Raw genomic sequence first — 25,812 nt, 5'->3', positions numbered from 1 at the left:
TGTAGAATGATTTCAAGTGACTTCCTTGTAATAGAGTAACTAATGATATGAATTTTTCTTGGTAAATTAAGGCTGCGTGCTGGTGTAGTACTGAATTTAAGTCTCTGACTTTGTAATCAATTATATCTGCAGAGCGCTACTACAAAAAATATTAATAGCTTTTCAGGCAGGTAAAGGTGGATAAGGAATTCTGCAAACATAAGAAATATAAACTGTATACTAATAATAAACGTGTAAAACCATCATGTCTGTCGGTCTGAACACACTAATCTCCGAAACTGCTAGAAAAATGTTCATGGGACTTTCAGAGGTAACTTGACTGTAGCTTGGGGTAACATATAGGCTTTAGTTTCTAAAGGAACACAGTGCCATTTGACTGTTTTATTGTTTATTTAAGTACAAGCCATATTTCGTCCTTTTATGCCATTTTCAAGTATTTGGTTTTATGTCTTTAACAATATATTGCAGGACACTTAAGATGTCATGGAGCTAAAGTTGGCTGTCTTTCATCAAAAACTGACCACCAGGGATTGGGGAAGGTGGGGTGGGTGGGGGAGATATGTTGATTTAAAGTTTTATCTAAAACTGTCATGTCTGTCTGTTTATCTTTTGAAGACGCAACATGCTTATCTCCAAAGCAACTAGATGAATTTTCGTAGGGCTTTCACACCTAACATGAGCATGGATTGGCATAATGTATAGGCTTTATTTCATCAAAATTGGGTTGTAGAAAATGAGATGTCATGATTTAAAGTTTCATCTAAAACCATCATGTCTGTCCATCTGTTTGAATATGCTAATGTGAAAAACTACTAGACGAATTTTATGCTGTTTTCACGAGTAATTTGAGTGTAGATTGGGCAACGTGTAGGCTTCATTTAATCAAAATTTGATCACAGAAAAGGGTGATATAATTTAAAGTTTTATCCGTTCTAATATTAGATACTTGAAGTCCGGCGGATTCTTCATGAACAGCTGAAAACTATCCTTGCAACAATTCACACGATTCCATTTTTGGTCAATTTGAGCAATCTCAGAGCCAGTCTTGCCGATACCTTTCTCATGTCCAAATGTTTATGCAAAATATTATGTACCTGTTCAGTCGAGATGCCCACAGCACTAGCAATCTCATGCACCTTAACTCTTCTGTTATCCATCACCATATCATTGATTTTATCAATGATTTCTGGAGTCATAACCTCCTCAGGACGTCCAGAATGTGCCCATATGGCCAATCTGCAAATTTTGAAACCACTGATAAACTGGCGAAGAGTTCTCGGGCTTCCAGCCGGGTGGCAGTGTCTTCAAACTGCAATGTTTCGACGAGTGACATACTCATCATGTTCTGGCAAAGATGATGATGAGTATGTCACTCGTCGAAACGTTGCAGTTTGAAGACACCACCACCCGACTGGAAGCCCGAGAACTCTTTGTGAACTGCATACTCCGGGAAAGCATACATTCGCACTGATAAACTGTTCTAATCAAAGGTGCAAAGTCACCGTAATGTTTATCAAGCTTCTCTTTAGTCTCCTGAGGTGTTTTGCCTTTCATAAAGTAATGTTTAATCACCACATGAAAGTCAATTTCTTACATTTTTTGACAATCACTCGACTTCCTTTATTCTCGCGAATACCAAACACAAATAAATAGACCAATATGGCTGAAACTTGGCGAGTGTTCTTTCCAAAGACGCTGTAGACAGAGTTTTCAAATGCCCCTTACATATGAGAATAACATAAAACACAAGATATACTTTAAAAATCTCAGAGAAGGAAAGTTGCTACTCACCATATAGCAGAGATGCTGAGTCGCGATAGGCACAACAAAAAGATACACACACAATTATAGCTTTTGGCCATTAAGGCCTTTCACTCACGCAAACACAAATTGCACACACGTCTGCAGTCCCAGAGAACTGAAACCACACAGCGAGCAGCAGCACCAATGCATGATGGGAGTGTCGATTGGGTGGGGGTAAGGAGGAGGATGGGGTGGGGAGGGGGAGGGATAGTATGGTACGAGTGGTGGACAGTGAAGTGTTGCAGTTTAGATGGAGGCCAGGAGAGAAGGTGTGGAAGGGGGAGGGGGTAAATAGTGGAAAGGAGAGAAATAAAAAGAAATTAAAATACCTCCACCTCAGAGATGGCTACATCAGTACCTCCGTCCATATCCAACCTACTAACTGCCAGCAATACCTCCACTTCGACAGCTGCCACCCATTCCATACCGGGTCCCTTCATACAGCCTAGTCATCCATGGTCGTCATATCTGCAGTGAAGAGCAGCCCTTCTCAAGATATACCAAAGGTCTCAAGGAAGGCTTCACTGACTGCAATTATCCTCCCATACTTGTACAAAAACAAATCTCCCATACCTTATCTTTCCAGTCTCCCACCACCTCCCAAAGTCCCACAGTCCAGCCACAGAGGAGAATTCCCCTCGTAACTCAGTACCATCCAAGACTGGAGCAACTAAATTACATTCTCCACCAGGGTCTCGATTACCCCGCGTCATGCCCTAAAATGAGAAATGTCCTGCCCACTATCCTTCCCACCCCTCCTACCAAGGTATTCCATCATTGACCGTACCTACACAATATACTCATCCATCCTTACACAACCTCTGCTCCCAATCCCTTACCTCATGGCTCATACCCCTGTAATAGACCTAGATGCTAGATCTGTCCCATACATCCTTCTACCACCACCTACTCCAGTCCGGTCACTAACCTCACCTATACCATCAGAGGCAGAGCTACCTTTGAAACCAGTCATGTGATTTACAAACTAAGCTGCAACCACTGTGCTGCATTCTATATAGGCATGACTACCAACAAGCCATCTGTCCGCATGAATGGCCACCGACAAACTGTGGCCAAAAAACAAGTGGACCACCCTGTTGCTGAACATGCTGCCAAACATGATATCCCTCATCTCATTGACTGCTTCACAGCCTGTGCCATATGGATCTTTCCCACTAATACTAGCTTTCCTGAATTGCGCAGGTGGGAACTTTCCCTGTAATACATCCTACGGTCCCGTAACCCTCCTGTCCTCAACCTCTATTAGTCACTGTCCTCACCCATCCAGCCCCCTCCCTGTTCCCTTGTTGTTGTTCCTTTGGGTCCTTCGTTGGTGGTGTTTGGCCTCTCCTGTTTGTGTTGTAGAGGCTGCGCCGTGGGTCCCACCGCGCTTTCCGTCACGCAACCCCGTGACCATTCCGGTCGCAGTTACAACATTTTGGCGATGAGGTAAACGGTGGTTGTTGTTGGTATGGAGGCGAAGTTGATCTGTCTTCTGGAGCAACAGTAGCAGCTCATGCAGCAGCAGCAGCAGCTCCAGTTAGACATCTTCCAGCAGTCACTGCGATTGCTAATGGACAATGTCGATACCCGGGACGCATTACTGTCTCAGCTTCCGAGTCCAAAGGGGTCTGATGTGTTCCCCCATCTGCCGTCGTTCCCACGATTTAATGATGCTAGAGAAGACTGGGAGATGTACTTACATTGACTGAAACAGCATTTCATGGCTTTTCAAGTTACAGATGACTCCTTGCAGTGGTTGTTGTTTTTGTCTTGGGCAGCCCCAGACAAGTTCTTTCTTCTCTGCAAGTTGGCACCCTTGTCCAATCCTGTGACTCTCTCCTTCCAGGAGATATGCCTTTTGCTGACAAACTATTATTCCTAACGCTTCCATGTGGTTGCCTCTCGGCTGGAGTTCCACCAGTACCGTAAACAGCCTGGTCAATCATATCATTCCTAGGTCATGGACTTGCAAAGTCTCAGCCGTTGATGCGATTTTATGTGCACCAATCAGCAGTGTAAGGCTTCATATGCGGACTCCCTGATATGGGATGTGGTCGTTCCGCTGGCTCCCGATCCTGAGGTCCTTACTGCGACGTTGAAACTTGACAACCTCTCCTTGGAAGAGATTCTCCTTTGAAATTGCTCAAGCGACTTACAAGCATCTTATGGCATGGCCACAGGTGGTGGCAATTGAGGCATCACGGTGGGTTCCGCCCTCGCGACACCGACGTGGCCCAGCCGACAGAGGCCAGTGCCATCGGGACTCCTTTTTGTCCGGCGTCTCTGTGGTATCGGCACCTCCGGTCGCCCCTTGTCGCCGGTGGCATGACCCATTTCCATCTTATCCATAGCGCTTTATTGCACATTCTTGAGCTGGTTTACCCCACCATTGGGAAAAATGCACGCTGTGTAACAAGGGGGGCCACATCTGATAGGTTTGTCGTAGTGACTCGACTTGCTCCAGTCCTGCCCCGCCAGGGCCTCATGATACAGTCCATGCTCTGCAATCGGTCGTCCTACAGCATGACACGCCAGCGTGGAAGCTTTTCCTCCTGCACCGCCTTTTCACTGAGGATGTCAGTTTTCAGGTCGACACTGGGGCTACTGCCTCCCTCATTAATATGGCGACATATACCTGGCTGGACTCTCCTGAGTTGTCACTTCCCTCTCGCCATTTGGTCGCCTGTGGAGATGGCTTCATTCCCCTTCATGGGCAGTTCATCATCCAGGCGACGTACAAGCGTGTTCCCTGGCTCCTTACCCTGTTTGTCGTTGACCATCCGTCAGCTTCCAATGTTTTTGGCCTGGATGCATTTCAACTGTTCGGCTTTTCAATTTACAACAAAGCTAAGGCTGTTTCCACGGCTGTTCCTTTTCAGGACTTGGACGATCTGTGCTCCGGTTTTGCGTCGTTGTTTGCAACATCCAAGGATGTGCTTCCAGTTTTCAGGCACACATCACCCTATGACCAGATGCACAGCCTCGCTTTTTCCAGGCCTGTCCCCTTCCAGTGCCCTTACAGCCAGCCGTCAAGCAGCATCTTGATCGACGCCAGGCTGCTGGCTTTCTGGAGCCCGTGACTTACAGTGCCTGGGCGACGCAATTGGTGGTCATACGGAAACCCAATGGGTCCCTTCAACTGTGTTGGGACTTTGGCGCTACAGTCAATGCTCAGTCCCTCATTGACAATTACCCCATTCCCTGACAGAAAGATCTTCTCGCCAAGCTTGCCAGAGGAGAGTATTTCTCAAAGATCGACCTTTCTGAGGCATACCACCAGTTACCCTTGGATGTCGAATCTCACAACTTCATGGTTATCAACATGCCTTTTGGATTGTATAAGTACAAGCACCTTCCCTTTGGTGTCTCTTCGGCACCGGCCATTTTCCAGTGGTTCTTGGAGCAATTTACACAGCCTATCCCTGCCTGTGTGAATTATCTGGATGTCATCATGATCACCGGACGTTCCCACCAGGAACATTTGCAAAACCTCAGCACTTTATTTCACGCTCTGCAATCTGCTGGTTTATGTTGTCGGCTGGACAAGTGTTATTTTTTTCAACCAGAAGTGGAATACTAAGGCCACTGGCTAGCAAAGATGGCATTCACCCTTCGAGTCTTAATGTCGTGGCCATTGAGGCCCTTCCTCGTCCCAAGGACTTACATGAACTGCAGGTGTTTCTGGGCAAGGTTCCTTACTACTTAAAGTTCTTGCCCCAGGCTGCCTCCGTTGCTCAACTCTCAATCACTTGCGTTGCAAAGGTGTACCTTTTGATTGGACTCCTGGTTGTGACCATGCTTTTCTCAACTTAAAGGCGATGCTGAAGTCCGCGCCTTGCTTTGGTCCCTTCTCTCCAGACCACCCCTTGGTTGTGGCGGCTGATGTGTTGGCATACGGCATTGGGGCCGTCCTTGCGCACCAGGAAGACGATGGCTCCGAACAGCTAATCGCTTATGCGTCTAAGACGTTGACCCCAGTGCAACGGAACTACTTCCAGATTGAAAAGAAGGCCCTGGCGATCGTGTTTCTAGTCCACAAATTTCACACCTATCTCTTTGGGGCAAAGTGGTAAATGACAAAAAAACATTGAACTGACTAGGGATAAAGCATCGGGCCTTTAGATTGTAGTCTAGCACTTGCTCACTGAGCCACCAATCCACATCATACAAAAACAAAGGAAGGAAAATTGGGTAATGTCCTGTCAATGTCGAGCTCCTTAGAGATGGAGCACTAGCTCAGATTGTGTCAAGGATGGGGAGGAAATTCAGCTGTGCCCTTTCAAAGGAACGATCCTGGCTTCGGCGAGTAAAGATTTATGTAAATCATCGTTAACCTAAATCTGGATGGAAGGATACAGGTTTGAACCCTCATCGTCCTGAATGCAAGTCCATTGTGTTAACCATTGTGCCACCTCACTCAGTACATGGGAACAGAATATTTATAGAATGTCAGTTGTGACTCCAAGAATGTAAACACCTAGAGCTGAGAATAATAAATTATTTCTAGTTTTGGGAACACTACACCAATAGAGAGAGAAATAAGTGTGTTGCTTCATTTTTAATATTAATTATGCTATTTGTAAACTTCTTTTTCGCTTTTGTTGCCTATAATTTCATGAATTATGCAAATATGTTTTTGTGTTGGTAGAAAACAGGGAGAGACTGAATGCAGATACTGGTGGTGGTATATCTCAATCTCAGTCCCCTGAGCCTGAAGCTTTACCACAACAGAACGGTGACCGTGAAGACACTGCAGACATAAAAAATCAAGCAGTAAAGGATGTAAACAAGACTACAAGGTATACATAATTACTTTGTACTGTTTTTGTGTTAGTTTGATGGTATACATAGTTCTTTCATGTATAAGGGGTTTCATTCTTTTATTTTTACATTGTTATATTGTATTTGTTCTATTGCATGCTTAAAATTTTCTCGCAAATTTACAGTATTTTATTATAATTTTTTAAGAAGAGTCATCATATATAACAATGAATCAGAAGATACAAAGTAACATTATCTTAGCATTGTACTTTAGCACACTCAAGTTTTGTTTTAATTACTGTCCCCAATCATGGTGACAGCGCATAACATTCTTGGCACGCATTTCAGTATATGTCAGTAAAGTATCGCTCTCTGTTAGGCCTAACTAAAGAATGGGTCTCATAGTACCCACATGGCATTATCAAATATAAAGTGATCCAATTTCCATCTAATCTTTATTGCAGCAATGTCACGAATGTGTATTTAAAAAATCAGCAATGTTACATTATAAAAATGCATTTCATTGTTTTTTTCTTTATGTTCTCTATTTTATTATTTTGCTCCAGGAATAGTGATGTCAAAAATGAAAGTAATTTACATATCTTGAAATTTTTTATTTATTTTTTTATTTTTTATTATTTTTTTTGTGCCATGTTGCAGTCTACCTCAAAAATTTAATTTTTGGACAACTGAATTCTGAAGACTGGGTTTAACTAAGAAATAAATTATTTATCTGTAATCCCATTTTTAGTAATTTTTGTCCAAAGAACCATGAACTAAAAACGCAAGGAAAATCAGCAGATGATGTTATGGTATTTTAATTTTACATTAAAATAATGAAATTTGAATACAAATTGTATTAAAAATTGTCTATTTCTGTAAAATTAAAAACAATTACATTGAAATTTATTACTGAAAATTTTTAATCTTAGATAATTGAACTACTTTATATCTGTGCATGGTTTTCAATGTCTTTTTGTAATTGTGGTTTCTATTGAAATTATCCATACAATTATTAGGTACAAAGTATGTGATGTCAACCTTGATAAAACCTAATGAATGAGTAGGACAAGAGTATCCTAATTAAATTAATTGATGAACTACTGCTTCATAAATTGTTTAGAGTGCTGTGTTGACTGCCTCTACACATAGACTGTGTGTTGAACAGGCTGTGCCATGTGTTCATCGGAATAGCACATCACCAATAATTTTCATTCTTCAAATTCATTGCCCCCCCCCCCCTTTCCTCTCACTCCTCCTCCTCCTCCTTATTGACAGTTGATACAGAATTGAGTAATTTATGCTACATAAACATTGTGTTTGCAGATAAAAAAAAGGAAAAGAGACACATGAATGCACAATTTCAGCTCCTACAAAGTAACAACAGTACTAATTTTCTACATATGTTATTGTGTAGTTTTTTGTACATTAAGATTTCTTTGTCTCACTATATGTTCACTAAATTTTGTTTATTTCTGATTACTCCTCCATGTTGTCGCAATTTTTTTCATACATACATATTGTGATAAGCTGCAATTTTTTTCTTTGTTTATGATTATTCACTTTGTAGAAATATTTATTGAATTTCACCCGAGGAGTTGCATATCTCTCAATATATTCCATAAAAATGTCTGACTGATAAAAAAAGGCAGAAACTTAATAATAGATTTAAAAATACGAATAACATGAAGTACAACTGATCACTCTTAGGTATAGTATAAGGGGTTTGCTCAGACCACACTCTCCATCTTCACTACCTCTTTCTATACTACCCTCCAGTCTTTCTGACACCCCTTACCCCCATCCCCACCCATCTGTTTTCCTCCTCAAACCTCCAAGCAAGTTAGTATAGCACAATAGCTAAGACAAAAGAGTTGCACTTAAGAGAAATGGGGATCAAATCTCCATCTGGCCGTTTAATTATTAGCTTTCATTAAGAAATTTGGGCAAATGAGAGCACGATTCTCTGAACAAGGCTGCAGCCAACTTTCTTCCCCACCTTGTCCATTGGAGCCAGTGCTTTTTCTCTAATGACCTAAACCTCAATATATGTTAAATCTCAGGCTACCTTTTACAATCCTTATCTTCCCCTTTGATTCTAATTCTACTTCATCCTCTACTTCCCCTCCTTGCCACTCTCTCCTAACTTCCAATATCCTCTCCTACCTCTGTTCCTCTTCCAGCACAAAATATCCACTTCATCTTGCTCACAAGACCCATTCTTCCTTCCTCTCTGCCTCCTTTCTTCCTTCACCTATATCCCTCTCAACACAAACTGCTTGCCTTCAATAGCAGTCACTCTTTTCAATTTAGAACTGTCCTCTACATCTCATCCACTTATTACTTCCTCTGATCTCCTCCTTTTCCCTGTCTTTTCACGTGAAATGTGGTAGCATTTCTTCTGATTAATTAATTTTGTAGGTAATCCACTGTTCAATTTATTCTTGCATTTAGGATTCGAGCAAAACTTGATGTTGTAGCTCAGTATCAGCAGGACCGTGGAAAAAGCAAGGAACAGCTGCATATGGTTGTGATTGGCCATGTTGATGCTGGAAAGAGCACACTTATGGGACATTTGCTCTATTCCCTTGGTCAAGTGAATAAGAAAACTATGCACAAATATGAACAGGAGACCAAGAAAATTGGAAAACAATCATTTTTGTATGCCTGGATATTAGATGAAACAGGTGAAGAAAGGTACATAGTCAGTTTCACTTCCTGTCTTTAAAAAAAATATTTTTTTTTTACTTGAAAACTGAAGATGTAATTTTAGTTTTGTGAAACAGTATTCATACAACAAATGTCATCATGTTTAAGTGTAAAGTTTCAACAAGTAAGATGAAATTCGTGCCAACTATGTATTTTGTGTTTTCATTTTTTCTCATTTAATAGATCTCGAGGTATAACAATGGATGTTGGACAGTCTAAATTTGAGACACCAAACAGGGTCATCACCCTTTTAGATGCCCCTGGACATAAGGACTTCATACCAAATATGATTACTGGTGCTACACAAGCGGATGTTGCCTTGTTAGTGGTTGATGCAACAAGGGGAGAATTTGAGACGGGATTTGAAAGTGGAGGTCAAACAAGAGAACATGCACTACTAGTTCGCTCCTTAGGTGATTATTTGTGATTAATTATGGGTCTTCTGTTACTGTGGTTCATACTTATTAGCTGCATAATAGCTATTTCCTATTTTTAAAGGAAAATTATCATTAATTTTATTGTTGATTTTGTTTTTGTGGCTTATTAGTTTCTTAACAGTCAATTAAAAAATACAAAAGTAAAACAACTCCAATGGTGTATCAAAATGTTCTCTTTTTCTCAGGAGTTTCTCAGCTTTGTGTTGTAGTTAACAAATTGGATACTGTGGAATGGTCACAGGAGAGATTCCAGGAAATCACCGGAAAGCTTGGATCATTCCTCCGGCAAGCTGGTTTTCGTGAATCAGATGTAACATTTGTCCCCTGCAGTGGTCTGACAGGTGAAAATCTTGTTACTAAACCAAAAGAGGAAAAGCTAAACAAATGGTATAAAGGACCATGTCTAGTGGAAGTTATAGGTATGTGAATTAATTTTACTTTGCTTTGATCCTTTATCCTGAAAACACAACTATAGAGTTTTGTTATATATTTTATGATATTTATTTTCATTTCATGTGAAAATCAGGCAGTGTAACAAAATACGTAATTTTATATATTAAGGAACTGTTTTTGTTATTTAGCTACAAGACAAGCAGAAAAAATCTCAGGTTTGGATTCATTATTGTGTTTTTGCTTTGGTTTAATATTCTAATTGATAAACAATATTAGATTTTATCACCTTTACAGATAAATTCAAACCTCCAGAACGCCCTATTACAAAACCATTCAGGCTGTCTGTTAATGACATATTCAAAGGTACTGGCTCTGGTTTTTGTGTGTCAGGAAAAGTGGAAACAGGAGTGGTTCAAGTTGGTGATAAACTTTTAGTGCTGCCTCATAATGAAGCTGCGCAAGTAAAAGGTATGATATTCAAAATTTATTCCTTGGTATGGTCTAATTAGTGTGCAGTAACAGTCATTCCATCTTTGATAGTGATATTGAACCTGGTGTTCCTTTAAAGATTTACGTAAAATACATCATTCAAACACTGATAGACCATCAATACTATGTTAACAATATACGTTACAGCATCTCATTAAATGTTTCTATTTAAGGTATTTGTCAACAAAAGTAATCAGTTGTTGAAAATACAATGTAAATTACTAGATAAAAAATCTACTCACCAAGCAGCAGCAGGAGAAAACACATCTAAAACAAATTACAGTTTGCAGGCTTTTGAAGTCAGTGGGTCCTTCTTCAGGCAGAAGGGTTGAAGAGGAATGAAGAGGACTGAAGGAACAGAACTAGTGAGGGTTAGAAAAAGGGGTAGAGTTCAGAACACTGGGTCAGGGGAGACTTACTGGATGAGATGAGAAGGATTTTCGTTAGTGTGCCAGTAATATTGAACTTGCCTACCCTGGTAGCTGTGTGGTCTAACGTGCTGCTTCCTGAGCGGCAGATTAGTGTTGAGGTCCGATGTGTCAGCCAGCCTGTGGGTGGTTTTTAAGGCAGTTTCCCATCTACCTCAGTGACTGCAGGCTGGTTCCCCTTATTCCACCTCAGTTACACTATGTTGGTGATTGCTGCGCAAACACTGTCTCCATGTATGCGTACACCATAATTACTCTACCACACAAACATTTGTGGTTACAGTCATCTTGTGTGAGATGTTTCCAGGTGAGAGGGCGGAGGGGGGGGCTCCACTGGGAGCCGAACTGCACAATAACCCTGGGTTTGGTGTGGGGTGGCGGTGGGGTGGTTGGACTGCTATGACCTGTTGTGTGGTTGTGAGCCTCTGAGGGCTATGGTGGGATGTAGCCTCTCCATCGTTTCTAGGTCCCCAGTTAATACACAATACAGCAACATTGTTCTTGGTGTTCAATATTCCTTTTCACCCTATCTGATAAGTGAGTGACTTTTCCGAACTGTAAATCTTTCCCTAAACCTCACTAGTCGTTTTCCTTCATGTCTCTTCCTTTCCCTTCAACCCTGCTGCCAGAAGAAGGAGGTACTGGCTCTGTAAGCTGTTAAGATAATATACAAAAAACTATTGGCACAGTGCTTCACTAATTTTTATTTTTAAAACCACTATGTATTTGATTGATGAGGAATGGCATCATCATCATCCATGTCAATTATGATACAAACACAGAACAAACTATATACTTGACATACACTGTAATCATCTGCATATGTTGTTGTTACAGTTTAATTAAAATTAACTATTTATAGCAATGTTATGACAAATTTGCTCCACATTTATACACAGACAATGCACACTCAGTTACTAAGTGAAAATACCTCTGCTTTCTTCACTGTCAGCTTTGGCTTAATTGAACTCTGTGTTATGAGTAAACTATCATGTTCCAAATTTGCAAGTACCCTTTTAATGAATAATTGCACTAGCATTTACGTTTTATGACATTTTCATCCATTGTACTATAATACTGACTCTTTTTTCCCCTGTAACAGGAAGTAATGAGAATGTAACAGCTAGGAGACAGACTTTTAAAAAAGCATTATCATGTACAGATATATTATTATGTAAGCCCAACTGAAAAATTTGCTCACAAAGGGTTATTTTGTAAACTGTAATACAAATTATATGTCTAACTTGATTAAAGTAAATATTTTCTTTTACAGTTGTGTTTGTTATTCATTTGGTTTCAGCATTGACAATTGATGATGCTGCTGTACAGACTGCTTATGCTGGAGACAATGTCAGTGTCACTCTTCAGGGAGTAGAGATGCAAAATGTGTCTATTGGTGATATACTGTCTGATCCTGTTAATGTTATTCCAGTCACATCGAGATTTGAAGCTCGAATAGTTGTTTTCAATATCAAAGTCCCCATTACCAAAGGCTGCTCTGTAAGTAGTAAATATCTTTCCAAAGTAGTTTGTTATGTTTAGGCACTATTGTTATGAGTACACTTGTAAAAGATTTGTCTGAACATCTGTACAACAGAACTGAAAGACAGCTATTATGGTGCTCACAGAAAAATCTTTTTAACTCTGTGCAACACATTACAGGTTGTTCCATAAAAAGTTGGAAAACTATCAGATGTTCATAACGTGCAGCTATAATATTTCATTGCAGAAGTTTCTGACCATATTTACATGGGCAGCTGGAAAAGTACATCGGCTTCCTCTGTTTAAGTCCTCATTGGTGCATTCATGGTATAACCACAAGGTGCAGTACATGTGTTACTTGAGTGCATGTGCTTTCACTGGAAGTCAGTAGGCTGCTCCAAGCAACTTCCACAGAGAAAGCTTGTCTCTTCAATGTCACACCGATTTTTCAAGTTTGTTGAACTATGAGAAAAATGTTGATTACAAGGAGGGCCTATCTGATATTGGAAGGGCAAGCCTTCTTGACAAATGGGTCTTGGAACAACCAACTGATAATTCAGACCATACACTTCTTCTGTAATACATGTTCTGCAGATTGTGAGTACATTATTTATTTATTTATTTATTTATTTATTTATTTATTCATTCATTATAATTCAGTTTTTTAAACTAAGTAATGGACTTTATAAGTTTTAACTTGCATAACTAGTCAATATTAAGTTTTTAGTGTCATGTGGTTTTGTTCTACGCTAAATCTCGTGAGTTGGCCATGCATTTGTCACCAGTAGCTTAAATAAAGGAACAAAGTGTTCTTTTGTGAGTTTCCATCTTATAATGGATGGAAGCCTCTGTACTGTGATATTGTGACAGCAATTTACAGACATCTAGCAGTTTTTCAAAAGTATTGTTTATAATCTTCAACTGAGAAAGTCTTGAGTTTCACATCAAGCAACTATTTAGAGAGGAAATGGTGCAGTATATCTGAAGGTTGTGCAATTTATATGAGAGAAGAGAGAGGTTATTGGGCTCACTGGTATTTTTATTAAGTTGGAGATGCAAGAGTGTTACTCATGACTTTGCACTTTACTATTATATTGTTGTGAATAATGTCAAACGTAAAACAAAAGAATTCATTTTATTCAATGTGAATTGGACTGTGTTCCTAGGGATACATATCATAAACATTTAAAAATGGCAATAAGATTTTCTTAACTTTGTTGGGACTGCTAACTGTCACTACCATTGGTGAACACCTCCACAGTTGGGAAGTAGTTGTGTTTGACTTCTGTCCTTGCAAATAACGGATAGAATTATGTCTCATACATATTCAATCATGTATACATTAACAGATACCAATATAATAAAACTGTAAGGTTTAGAATTTTTGTAGATAGACAGTGTTTTGTCTTGGCGGATGGATGGTGTGACATGACCTAAGTCTGTGACATGACCTAAGTCTGTGACATGACCTAAGTCTGTGACATGACCTAAGTCTGTGACATGACCTAAGTCTGTGACATGACCTAAGTCTGTGACATGACCTAAGTCTGTGACATGACCTAAGTCTGTGACATGACCTAAGTCTGTGACATGACCTAAGTCTGTGACATGACCTAAGTCTGTGACATGACCTAAGTCTGTGACATGACCTAAGTCTATCTGGCTCGACAACAAGTCTACAATGAGACAAGACTGCAAGTTTCAACTGACCTAATTTTGTTGCTACTCATGTTCCATCACAGTTAATTTGATTTTGTCAACTCCGTCCACTTACCACAAATGAGGCAGAGAGATTTTGTCAAAAGTCTTTCCCAGTGCTGCTGAGAAGCAGTATGCAGAAGTGTAATATTTCACCTATGAAAAAGACAGCTCTCCTTAACTGTGAGTAAGGCTTGATATAGTGTGATAGTATGTTAAGTACAAGGATACTTTTACCATGGTAATTATTAGAGAAAGTTACATTTATTTGAAGTATCATAGGACTGACAAGGGCTCATGGGGTGAGCTCCAGGATATAGCACATAGTGTTTTGAGATTTATTGATGACATTTATATTTTGGCCCTTGAGACAGGAGAGTCTCTGTAGGTTTCTACAATAACTTAACTTGATGTGTCATAACATAAAATTCCCTATTGAGATTTAAAAAAAAATACTTTTTTGCTCCTTTTAGAGTCTTTAATGCAACACAAGAATAATGATACACTTGAACATTTAGTGTATCAAAAGCCCACTCATACGAAACTTCGTGGCAGATTAAAACTGTGTGCCAGAACAAGACTCAAGCTCAGGGCCTTTAGCTTTTGTAGGCATGTGTCCTACTGACTGAGCTACCCATGCACAACTCTCAGCCTGTCCTCGCAGATTTATGTCTGCCAGTACCTCGTCTCCAACATTCCAAACTCCACATAAGTCGTCCTGTGAAACTTACAAGACTAGCACTCCTGGAAGAAAGGATATTGCAGAGACATGACATAGTCACAGCCTAGGGATGGATTCACTGCAAGTGAAAATTTCATTCTGGGAACATCCCGCAGGCAGTGGCTAAGCTATCTCTCTGCAGTATCCTCTCTCCAGGAGTATTAGTTTCATAGGAGAACTTTGTGAAGTCTGGGAGGTAGGAGGCAAGATAGTGGTGGAAGTAAGGCTGTGAGGACAGGTCATGAGTCATGGGTTGGTTACTCAGCTGGGAGAACACGTGTGCAAAAGGCAAAGGTCCTAAGTTGGAGTCTTGGTCTGACACACAGTTTTAAACTGTCAGGAACTTTCATATCAGCACACACTCTGCTGCAGGGCGAAAATTCCATCCTGGCCCACTCATACAATTTTTTATTTGCAGGCTACTAGCTGTCAGTGCCCAGTGTAGACTTTATGTGTTATTAAGACATTGATTGATAGAGCTCATGCCATTTCAGGTGCAGATAAACCTGCAGCCCGAATTGGTACATCTCCAAACTGTGTTAGTGGGAAACAAATGTAACCCTTGTCAATGCAGAGGGCACTAGAGATGCATAATCAGCAAAACAGGGGAAGGAGTACAGCTTTAAAACTTGCATGCTGTACATTAGAAAAGTTTTAATTATAATAGATAGAGCACTAAGAGGACACCAAATTAAAGGATGTCAACAATGTTGGAAAAAACAGATTGGTATTTACTGTAAAGAAGACACTTTATGTTGCAGATAGGCACAATTAAGGCACTTACATAAAGCTTTTGCCCACAGCCTTCATCAGCAAAAGAGAAACACACACTGTTCATACTCACAAGCAAGCACACCTCATGCATACATGAATGCCAACTCCACAATCTCTGGTTAGAGTTACTGGAATTGGTGGTCATGTGTGCATGAGGTGAGCTTGTTTGTGTGTATGAAAGATGTGCGTGTCTCTTTTGCTGATGAATGCTGTGGTCAACCTAGCTTCTAACACACATTATTATTGTTTTTCATTGTTGAGTGTCCTTTCTGCCAACTAGAGTGTAGCTGTTAACCTTGTGTGGCATTATATTTCCTTAAGTTTCTTATAGTAAGTCACATATTAGGTAGATGGATAGGTACTGTGTCCATTGTATGTGGATGCAGGAGGAGTCGACCACAGTCAAAACACAGCTGGAAGCTTTGTTGGCCACAGTCAACAGGCTCCAGAGTGCTACCTTGAGGTGTGGTGGGGATGGGGTGCCTGGCGCAGCCTCTGCTGTACTAGAGTACTAAGCCGACCTCAGGTAGATGCAACTGAGCAGGCTGGCCCACACTCTGCTCAGTGTGGGTGGCGGACTGTGTTGAAGTCTCGAGCCTCAATGCGAGGGCTGCTTGGGGGAGACAGGCTCCTGCCAAATCCCATGCAGTTTGCTAATAGATCCAGTGTGTGTGTGTGGGGGGGGGGGGGGGGGGGGGGGGGTAGGCTGAGCCGGATCAGAATGCACCTTCTGCCAGGATAGTGGCCCCTCCTCCAGCAGCAAGATCCAGACAGGCAAGTGGGAATAGGGGTTTGTTAGTTCCTGGCAGCTCCAATGTTATGCAGGTCATGGAGCCCCTCAGGAACATAGCGGCTAGGGTGAGGAAGAAGCCCACCATTCGCTCAATGTGCTTGCCGGAGGGCCTTTTCTGGGATGTGGAAGAGGCTCTTCCGGCAGCTATCGAGCTTGCGTGGTGCAGCCAGCTACAGATTGTTGCACATGTCAGCACCAATGATGCCAGTTGTCTAGGTTCTGAGGAAATCCTTGGGTCCTTTTGATGGCTACCTACATTGGTGAAGGCAGCCTCAATCTCTCGAGGAGTGGAAGGCAAGCTGATGATTTGCAGCATTTTACTCAGGGTGGACCGGGGTCCTCTGGTTTGGAGTCGAATGTAGAGTCTAAATCAGAGGCTATGTCGACTATGTGATGAAAATGGTTGTAGATCCCTCAACCTACACTATGGGGTAGAAGGTTGTAGGACACCTCTCGATAGATCAGGGGTGCACTACACGCAGGAAGCAGCTACGTGATTAGCACAGTACTTGTGGCATGCACATGGGTTTTTTTTAGATTAGGTTCCTCTCCATGGGAAACGAACCGTTGGCCTGAAAAATTACCAGTTTATGACACTGATGTGAGTGTGCCAACTGTAAAAATTGTTAGTTCGCCTAAACAGGGCATTCCAAAGGATTTAAATATGCTAAATCTCATCTTAGTAAATTGTCGAAGTGTCTGTAGCGAGATCCCCAAGTTACTCTCTGAAGTAAACTGTAGTAATTCCAATATTGTATTAGGTACCGAAACCTGGATGAAACCAGACATCTATAGCAGTGAAATTTTGAACTGGAATTGGACAATGCTTAGTAAGGATAGGACTGATGCAATGGGAGGTGGTGTGTTAATTGCAATTAAAAGCCGTTTCAATGCAGTTGAGATCGATACTGGGTTGGACTGTGAAATAGTCTGGATCAAGCTGTCAGTCAGACAAGGAGTGACCATTGTATTGGGATGTTTTTATAGAGCACCAGCATCCGCAACAAACATTGCAGAATATTTCAGGGAAAGTCTTGAGTACGTAGGAAATAAATATCCCAATTATCCATTAGTTATAGGTGGAGACTTTAATCTGACGTCTATTGGCTGGGAAAATTACATTTTTATCACAGGGGGCAGAAGCAAAGACTCGTGTGAAGAAGTTATTATAGTAGCACTCCCAACATACAAACTTGAGCAGTTGGTTAGAAAACCAACTCGAGATGGGAACATATTGGATATCGTGGTGACAAACAGACCTGATCTTTTTGAGGAAGTTAATCTAGAAGAAGATATTAGTGACCATAATGTCATTGTGGCTTCTATGTCAGGGAAGTTGCAAAAAAAAAAAAGGTACTGTCCACCACGTGCTAGAGAAATATATTTTCCTTGCATAAATATAGAGGAGAGAAAGGATCCACCTTGGTTAATATAAGAGTACAAAATAAATGCGCAGTCTTTGGAAGTGGTAACATCTTTCAAGTATCTGGGTGTGACTATTCAAAATGATCTCAAATCAAACAATCAGATTACAAAAGTAACAGGTAAGGTGAACTCTAGGTTGTGGTTATTGGTATAATCCTGAAGTGATGCAGTCCTTCAACAAAAGAAATTGCTTACAATAGTTTAGTTTGTCCAGTCTTAGAGTATTGTTCACCTGTGTGGGACCCTTACCAGTTGGGTCTGATTTGAGAGATTGAGAAGGTCCAAAGAAGAGCATAAAGATTTGTGACTGGTACATTTATCCATCGTGAGTGCATTACAAATCTCATAGAAAGCTTGAAGTGGGACACACTTGTCGTAGACTATGCGCTAAATGGAAGGGCTTGCTCACTACATTGCAAAATCTGATCTTCTCTGAGGATGTAGAGCATATATTATTATCACCAACTTTCAGATCGCGCAATGATCACCATTCAAAGATAAGGAAAATTAGAGCTCATACTGAGGCGTTCAGAGAGTCGTTTTTCCCTTGCGCAATCCGCAAGTGGAACAGATCGGGGAGAAGTATGACTTTGTCGCGAATAGTGCCTTCTGCCACACACCAGTTGGCGACGAGCAAGTATATGTGTAGATATGTAGATGTAGATGTAGAAGTTGAAGTTGTAAGGCCTCTACATAGTAAACAATTCATACTGTTCAGAAACACATTGTTAAACATCGGGGTCCTACTTGCTTCCTTCAAATCAACAAATACATTATTACAGAATGTCGCAGGTCATTCAAAGGACTTCAATAAAAAGAAGATTACAGCTCATACATCCAACTTTTGAGAGTCTATCACTCAGTGTCGGCTGAAATTTGACAGAGGACCTCACAATTAGACAGTCATTTCGAGTTAGGTAGAACATGAAATCCTATAATTAGTCCTTTGCTTTCCATAAGCAGACACAAGGTGGCTCCATACATTCACATTTAAATTGCCATCACCTGGTGAGCGAGGATGCCACAGAGAGTTGCGTGGTCTCTTTGTGGAGACAAAAAGGCCACTGATCAACAGGTAGGGTATATGTTAAAACAAAAAGTTCACTTTCATTCAGATATATTTCCAAAACATTATAGAAAAAACTATTCAGTGTATGATATTTTGTGCAACACTCACCAGGGTGGAGGGCTGGGTTTCATGTGCAGGAATACACAGCTTCATGCCTGCCACTTTTCTTTTTTCTCTCTGAACACACTGCACAATCCATATGATTATTTCCATGAAGCTTGTTAATAATCTACAACTGTCCATTGAAGTGTTCCTACTCATCAGAAGTTGAACAATATACTTGTTTTTGCCCTGGATTTCTTTCTTCACCAACCAAGTCTCTTATAACACTTTTACAGAATACTTTGTGAGGCGGCGTTTTCAAGTTGTTTTTCTTGCTGTGATTCTTGTGTAGCAGATAGCTAGGATTGTACATTTTGAATAACACATGACCCTTGAATGATCCTGCAGATCCATCAGCAGCCAAATACCTATATGATCGATAAATTTTGAGAAACTTGCGGATCAAGTTATCCAACACATTATTCAACAATCAGAAATACAGCTTTTTCGACCACTGCAGACTTCTCATTATACAACCATAACTGGACATAAAATTGTCACATTGAACAGCTTCACCCATCTTCAAAGTATAATTAATAATCACATTTGGTTTTATTATTTCTTCCCTTTTTTTTCTGTTTCTCCTTTCTGTAAGTGACACTGAGTTATTTGCTTTTGTTGAAAGTGTGAAAACAGTTCGTTTATCTTGCCATGCCAGAACCATCACTTTGTTGTTGTAGAAGCATTTTATTTCTTGCTGCTTCAGGTGCAGAACTCCTTTCTTGATTACTGCTCGAAGGCTTTGCAATTGGCTTGGATCATTCCTGTGAGGTGCACATTCTGTTTCAATAGTTCATCAGCTAATGCAACTCCTGAGTTAAAGTGTACAAATGGTACCCTGATTGCAATATAGCATTTCTGATGATGTTAGCCAGCAATCGAAAAACTATTCTCTCTGAAAAATTCAAGTCTGTACAAATCAATGACTCTGTTGCGATAGCACCAAAATTGGATATCAAACTGCAGTTATAACTATTTGATGAATCTGAAATCATATCAACTCTAAATCTCCATTTTGTTGAATTTTGAGGATTGTACATTTTGAATAACACACAATCCTTGAATGATCCTATGGATTCATCAGAAGTAAATACCTATATGAGCAATAAATTTTGAGAAACTTGCTAGATAAGTTATCCAACACCTTATTCATTTTACTCAGACATTACTGAACTTGAGTGTTGAGATTTGTGGCACACTCTGAATTAGAAACTAGAAGTGCCCAAAAACTTGCATGAATTGTCTAAGAGTAAAACAGTTTGAAAAGAAGTTAGGTGATTGTAAACATTCTCCTGAAAAAATACCTGAAAGTTCTTACAGTTTTGTAATGCCATGTTCAATAGCGCACCATGGAAGCGTTTCATCTCTTCCTTGGTAACATTTCTCCAGTCCCACCACAGAGAATGTTGTGGAAGTGGTGACACTACATACCTGTTCATCTGGTCTGCTATTTGTTGAAATAGGTTGTCTGTAAAAATTAACTGAAAGAAACACATTTTCACAGTTTTCATTGTCATCTTCAGTAGAATTTTTAGAAATGAATCACACTCATCATCAAAAGCACTCTCATCATCAAAAGCACTCTCACTACCGATGTCTCTTAAAGATTCCTCTAAAAGCTGTAAAATCTCTTTCTTAGAAAGAACTGAACATGAGAAATTAGCCACTGCACGCGTGCGACCTTGAATATAGCAATTCCAACATTACTTTCTACACAGCTGCAACAGTTTGACAATGAGTTAACACAAGTTCTCCTAGATGGCAGCACTAAGCACCATTCGTGCCTAGTACTGTCAGAATTGAGACCTGGGCATGTGAGAGCCATGAAAAATCGTGACGAATGAGGCTAGGCATTGGAGCAGAAAACAAAATTTGCTATGTGGAGTGCCACTCGACATTGGAATGTAAAGGGTTATGAAGCTATTTTTTATGCAATCAGTGTCTTTCTGCTAGTTCAGTGAGCAAGGAAGATTCTTCTGATATAAATAAGTAAGCTGTCCCCATGAAGGACACTCGGAATGACTGAACAGTTTATGAAGTAACCCATAACTTGTGATTACACAACACATGCACCATGGGGGCTCAAGTTGAGGATCTCAGCATAATTACACCTGTGAGGGAATACTCAACTAAACATGGTCAGAATCTGGACAGTTGAATGAAAATGAGACAGAGAAAAATAAATGAGAAAAACTGTTTATTATTTCAAAAGTAATCACCATAACTGTTTATGTATTTATCCTACTGCGAGACTAGATGGTAAATGCCTTTATGGGGAAATGTTCGCAATTGCCTTAGGAAACTGATTGTGCCCAGGCCTGAACCTCTTCGAGTCAAGCAAATCAGTAGCCACAAATGTCTTTGTTCAGGGCTCCAAATATATGGAAATCACATGGGGAAGATCAGGACTGTATAGAGGATATGTAAGAGCTTCCCAGCAAAACTTCTGCAGTTTACTTGAAACAACGTTGGCAGCATGTGGATAGGCAACATGGTTCCGTAGGCAGTCTCAGACATTTTTCCATGAAGGCATTTACTGTCTTGTCTCATGTGGAATGCATGAATTAACAGTTATTGCAGTTATTTTTGAAATAATAAATGGTTTTCTTACTTATTTTCCATCTGTCTCATTTTCAGTTGATTGTCCCTTACATTTGAGTTAGAAACAGTATATGAGTTGTGATCAAAAAGTAACTGGAACTTTTAATATTGCAAGCTTCATACATCCAATTTTCAGTTTTTTTATCTATCTTGTTAGTACACTTTTTCCTGATGTATGTTTGCATTTTCAGCTGTTTTAAATATTTAGCATATTGTTGATCATTGAAAAAGATGTGTGTTTTCGAGCATTCACCGAATTTTTGCTTTATAAAAAAATGGATCAAAGAATTTGCCGTAAATTTTGCTTGAAAAATTGCATAAAGTGCAACACTACATTCAAAATTTTGACTGGGGTTTTTGGGCAAATCTGCTATGAGTAACACATGAGTTTACAAGTGGTGTAAATGTTTGAAAGCGGTTTGAGAAGATGTTGAATATGACGACCACCTTGTGTGCCCTAGCACATCAGTTAATATGACAATATGGGAGCAGTAAAGAAAATGTTTCTGGAAAATCACAATCAGAGAGATTGCTGATGATGTCAGCATATCCTTTGGCTCATGCCAAGCAATATTTTTTTACCCAAAATTGTTGAATTTTGACCAAAAACAATCATGTAGACATCACTCAGAAATCGCTGAATGAAATCAACAATGATCCAGAACTTCTAAAGGTGGTTATAACAGGTAACAAAATATGGGTATATATGTACGTATTCGAAACAAAGGCCCATTCGTCCCACTGGAAACTTCCTGAAGAGCCAAGACTGGAAAAAAAATTCAACCAGTTTGATTACGTGTGAAGGTTCTTCTCACTGTTTTTTCTGGGTACAATGGGGTAGTACATCATGAGTTCCTGACTTATGAATGTACTGTCAGTAAGGCACCATTTTCATGAAGCAATCTGAATAAAATGGCCAGAATTGGGGTAAATTCACTTGTAAAAATTGTCTCATGATAATGCTCCCACTGACACCTCAGGGCTTGTATGTGATTTTTTGGCTAAAGTCAAACCTTTTATGTTGGTTCAGCCACTGTATTTACCGGACATGGCCCCTTGTGACTTGTTTCTATTTTTGAGGTTGAAGGAAACCATGAAGGGACATCGTTTTGCCACCATTCATGAGATAAAAATGCAATCGCTGAAGAAGCTGAACACCACAACGAAAAGCGAGTTTGAGAAGTGCATCCGAGACTGGAAAAAATGATGGCATAAGGGTGTTACAACAGAGGGGGATTACTTTGAAGGATGAATAAGTAAAGATCCTTTAAGAAAAACATAAATTCCTGTTACTTTTTTAGCACACCTTTTATATATCTTGAGGCAGCATAACACACAGTGTGCCGATTACCCCGACTATACTCGTCCAGTACTTATGAAGAAGAGCACTTACTGACTACCAACAAAATGTGTACATAATTTCAAACTTTCATGAAACTTTGTCTCACTAACATCCCCCACAAAGTGATGAAAGCAAAAAAAGTTCATTGCTTACTACATTTTCCCTGTTGATGCAGTAAAATTGCAGAATCAGGTATGATGCTGTAATTTATTGCTTCTTTACTATTGCCCCTAGATGGAACACTGTTGCAGGCAGCATCCATGCACATATACTTTGTATGATGCACAGTTCAGGATATATGACATCATAAATGTTGAGATGAGTGAAAAACTAGCTTTTGCTTAATGCGGAGTGTAAATTACTTGGGCTATACTCATCCATTGCTTGATATGAGAGCACTTAGTGATGTCCAAAAATGTTTAAACATTATTTCAAACCTTTTGTAACCTCTCTCTCTCTTAAATGATTAACCTGAGATATTTAACACATTAACTCATTTGTAATTAGATTTTTGAAACTTTTTTACATTTAGGAGCTTGATCCTTTAAGGAATTTGGGGTATGGTGTTTACTATTGTGAAATAAAATGGAAAAAAAAAACAGATATCATAGGTGTTAAATATAACTCCCATTGGTCACATGGACAATGTACAAGTGATATTCCATTTCATGCCACACATTCTGAAGCACACATGGAGCCACCAACACAAGTGCATTAAAAATGCACATTTTGAGCTCTGAAATTGCATTTAGCAAAGGAGGCACATACAAAAGGTCTTTCCTGAAACCCCAGCACAAAGAAATCAGTGGGCATCAGCTCCAGAAATCTGGTTGACCAAGAGCAGAACATCGTGTGACAATGTCCATTACGACAGATTCAACAGTTTGAAAGATGTTGATTTAATTATATAGGAACTTCCATATCCCAGTGTTTTAGTGTTTAATCTTTCTAAAAGATGTGATCCTGGAATCTAAATGAAGCTATGGCAACAGCCGTTGCTCAAGCATGTCTAAGTAATCATTTACTGAACCATTCAGTTCAGTGGTGGAAAAAAAAGCACCATACAATTTTTGTGTTGAAATCACGCAGAACGCATTTGATGAGCCCTGCTGATTTTCAGTTACAGACAAAGTCTGTTTTGTACGTATATTCAAATGTTACACTGGCTAACTGTACCATTTATGTGGATGGTTGCCTCACCGCTAAAAATTAGACATGTAGCAAAAGTTTCTTCTCTGTTTCTTCCATCATTGCTGTAGCGTAATTTCTTCTCTGTTTCTTCCATCATTGCTGTAGCATAATTTGAATGTTTGATGTAGTCTTCCCATTTCATTCCTGTAAAATTTGAATTATGTTTTCACTTTTATTTTGAGAGAATGCCAAACTATTATTTGCGACATTTGTAAAGATAGAAAAGTATTCATTGCACAAAAACGTGTAATCAGAATAATTGCTGGAGCCCACCCACGGTCATCCTGCAGACATCTATTTAAGGATCTAGGGATCCTCACAGTAACCTCACAGTATATATATTCCCTTATGAAATTTGTTGATAATAATCCAACCCAATTCAAAAGTAATAGCAGTGTGCATACCTATAACACCAGGAGAAAGGATGATCTTCACTATGCAGGGTTAAATCTGACTTTGGCACAGAAAGGGGTAAATTATGCTGCCACAAAAGTCTTTGGGCACCTACCAAACAGCATCAAAAGCCTGACAGATAGCCAACTAACATTTAAAAATAAATTAAAAGAATTTCTAGATGACAACTCCTTCTACTCATTGGCTGAATTTTTAGATATAAAGTAAGTAAAAAAAAAAAAAAAAAAAAAACTTAATCATTAGTGTCATGCAATATTTTGTGTAATGTAATTTCTTGTACAGACATCTTTTATTAACCTGACACGTTCCACATCATTACGAAGTGTCGTATTCATGATCTATGGAACAAGTATTAATCTAATCTAATCTAATCTAATCTAAATCTCTGGTAACTTTGTATGTTGATTTCCTTACGTGACATTCAAATGAAATGCAAATTCTTTGAACATTTTTTGCTCATACACATAGCTGGCCAGTACTTTCCGATCTACACAAACATCCTGTTCTTCAAACTGCCAATGCTATCCACAAAAGTCATTTGCATATGGAGGGGTTTGATTGTACCACTGACAAAATCTTCTTTGCATTTTGGTGACAGAATGACAGTTGTTAGAATTTAACAGGAAGAATCCTTCTGCAAGAGATCTGCAATTTTGATTTATGACACAGAGCTGTTTTACTTATGGATGACCACACATGCTGTAGCTTCTGATTCACTGTGATTGTGCTACAATCAAAATTTTGCCCTTTCTTTTACATTCTCTGTAATTTACAAAGCATCTCAAGAAAATAGTCCATCTGTGTGGCACAGATACTTCCAGTGTGAGAAAAGAACAAAGTGGCAGATAATCTCTCTGTGAAGAACCAAGAACTGCAGCAGAAGTGGAGGCCAAAGTGCTCGAAGACTGGCATATCACAATCTATGAGATAGTGGAAAAAGTGAAAAATCAGTCATGAATCAGTTTTCAACATTTTGAATGTGTCAAAGACCACCAATCACTGTCCTCACACCCATTGAAAAAATTCACTAAACAGGGGCAGCAGTGGAAATATTGGATCAGTTTGAGGACAATTCAGATAACTTATTGTGCTTCTGATGACTGTAGAGGAGTGCTAGGTATATCACTATGACCCTCAGACAAATGAGCAAAGTAAGCAGTGGAATCATCTGGATTCA

The 25,812-nt window shown here is 39.7% G+C and overlaps 1 protein-coding gene across 1 annotated transcript in view; it reads left to right on the top strand.

The window, feature by feature from the left end:
- LOC126266961 (protein HBS1) overlaps positions 1-25,812 on the top strand; it is a 200,830-nt gene that overhangs the window by 161,659 nt on the left and 13,359 nt on the right. Inside the window, exons 6-11 of the mRNA XM_049971683.1 lie at positions 6,455-6,605; positions 9,022-9,264; positions 9,460-9,689; positions 9,899-10,132; positions 10,401-10,574; positions 12,324-12,523. Coding sequence (XP_049827640.1) covers positions 6,455-6,605; positions 9,022-9,264; positions 9,460-9,689; positions 9,899-10,132; positions 10,401-10,574; positions 12,324-12,523 — 1,232 coding nt within the window. The remainder of the gene's footprint in view (positions 1-6,454; positions 6,606-9,021; positions 9,265-9,459; positions 9,690-9,898; positions 10,133-10,400; positions 10,575-12,323; positions 12,524-25,812) is intronic.

Source organism: Schistocerca gregaria, chromosome 4 (genome assembly GCF_023897955.1).
Source record: "Schistocerca gregaria isolate iqSchGreg1 chromosome 4, iqSchGreg1.2, whole genome shotgun sequence".
In the NCBI taxonomy this organism is placed as follows: Eukaryota; Metazoa; Arthropoda; class Insecta; order Orthoptera; family Acrididae; genus Schistocerca; species Schistocerca gregaria.
Note: the sequence above shows the minus strand (reverse complement) of the source record. Positions and strands in the feature narration are given on the sequence as shown.